At 37.6% G+C, this 1,632-nt stretch overlaps 1 protein-coding gene across 1 annotated transcript in view; it reads right to left on the bottom strand.

The window, feature by feature from the left end:
• Positions 1–1,419, bottom strand: part of LOC105811015 (voltage-dependent calcium channel subunit alpha-2/delta-1-like) — a 197,665-nt gene extending 196,246 nt beyond the window's left edge. Inside the window, exon 1 of the mRNA XM_012645097.1 lies at positions 1,345–1,419. Coding sequence (XP_012500551.1) covers positions 1,345–1,419 — 75 coding nt within the window. The remainder of the gene's footprint in view (positions 1–1,344) is intronic.
• Between the last annotated feature and the right edge of the window lie 213 nt (positions 1,420–1,632).

Below are 1,632 nucleotides of genomic sequence, written 5' to 3'. Positions count from 1 at the left end.
AAATTTATGTTATGAAAGGAAACATACATGGTATTTAGAAATTTCCTCTTCGACAATAAATAATTTCTAAGGGTGAATCCAAAGATAAAAATTAATTTACAATGTGAGTCCCTTTACTTAATCTTGTGGGTCTAAATAAGCTTTAATTGTAATTAGTAACAACACCACACACTTATATAGCACTTACTATGAGTCTGGCACTACTAAGGGAACTTAAATACATTAACTTACTTTATCCTCAAAGGACCTCGGATACTAATCTTATCTCAGTTTTACAGATGAGGAAATGCTTACTCAGAAAGTTGAAGGATTTGTCCAAGGAAATAGCCCTGCTAAAATTTAGATTTGAACTCTGGCAGTTTGGTTCTAGAACCCAGCTGTCTGGATACTCTGAATACCTGATACACTCTACAGCCTAATTAAGAGAAATAAAAGAAACATGTTTTTTTAAAGTCTCAAGTGGTTCTTTCCCATTATTCTTTACTATGTGAGAAAGCAGGGTGCAAGGCATAAGAGGAAGGTGGAGGGATGGGCTAGACAATAAATAACATGGAAGACTGAACAAAGACCCTGCTTCCGGGGTCACAGTTCATCCTCACAGATGATTAGGCTGTCCTTAGAGAGTCCCAGTTAGACTCCTCAGGCTCTGTCCTGATGAATGCATAGGGCATCTCTGAGAAAGTCACTGGCATAAGCTTCTTCCTCGTACCTTCCCAAATACCTTATTCCCATGCCTTCCTCACAACCGCAACTTCCAGTCTATGGTTTTCCATTGCATTAGGTCTATTGCTTGTTCCTTTCCCTTCAATGCTTCTTTTTGCCTGGGGCCCACAATATACTGGAAGAAAGGTACTACCTTTTACCTATATCCCAGGGTAAGGCAGAGAGATGGAAGAGAATGACTGACATGATAAGAAGCGGTAAGAACTGGAGAGAACTGAAAATGTACAACCATATCCCTTTATCAGTTTGTGTAAGAATATGTGTTGCATGCCTGTGTATGTAACACAGCTGCGTAGTTCCGAGCTTTAAAGAATGTATCTATATACTTCGCAAGTTATTGATGTCAACTGGGAAGGCACAATTGTTTACTAAACAATAGATTAGAAGGACATCTCCATGGATGTAAAATCTCCTAGAAATATTCATGTAGTGAGACCATATGATCATAAACTGTTCATGAAAATCAGATTTATTCTTTTACGTAAATCAGAGTTTACCGCAGACTCTTATATGACATGCAAATAAAAATGTCACGTTTGCTCTTTTTCCTCCCCAAATACGGGATACATATGATAGGTGAGAACGCAGTATTCCAACGGTTGTTAATATTCTTTTACTTACAGCCCTCATAGATGTCAGTGGGGATATGGACTGCTGCGTGCTGGTAAGATATTTGTCGTCCAAAATTAGCGTCATCGATAAACACAGGTTTTATTCTCTGGCTGCCTGGCTCACTCTCATTTTTTTCAGGCTATATAGGAAAAGATAGATATAATAAACAGAATATTACAATGTGTGCCAACAGATATTTTCACATTCGCTTCTTCATTTGCCAAATGAACATTCTTTGAAAAATATATCTATGAGAATATTTTTAAATATAGTCCCATGATGGCACTGGATACATGA

Source organism: Propithecus coquereli, unplaced genomic scaffold (genome assembly GCF_000956105.1).
Source record: "Propithecus coquereli isolate 6110/MARCELLA unplaced genomic scaffold, Pcoq_1.0 Scaffold226, whole genome shotgun sequence".
NCBI lineage: Eukaryota > Metazoa > Chordata > Mammalia > Primates > Indriidae > Propithecus > Propithecus coquereli.
This window is presented reverse-complemented; position numbering and strand designations above follow the sequence as displayed.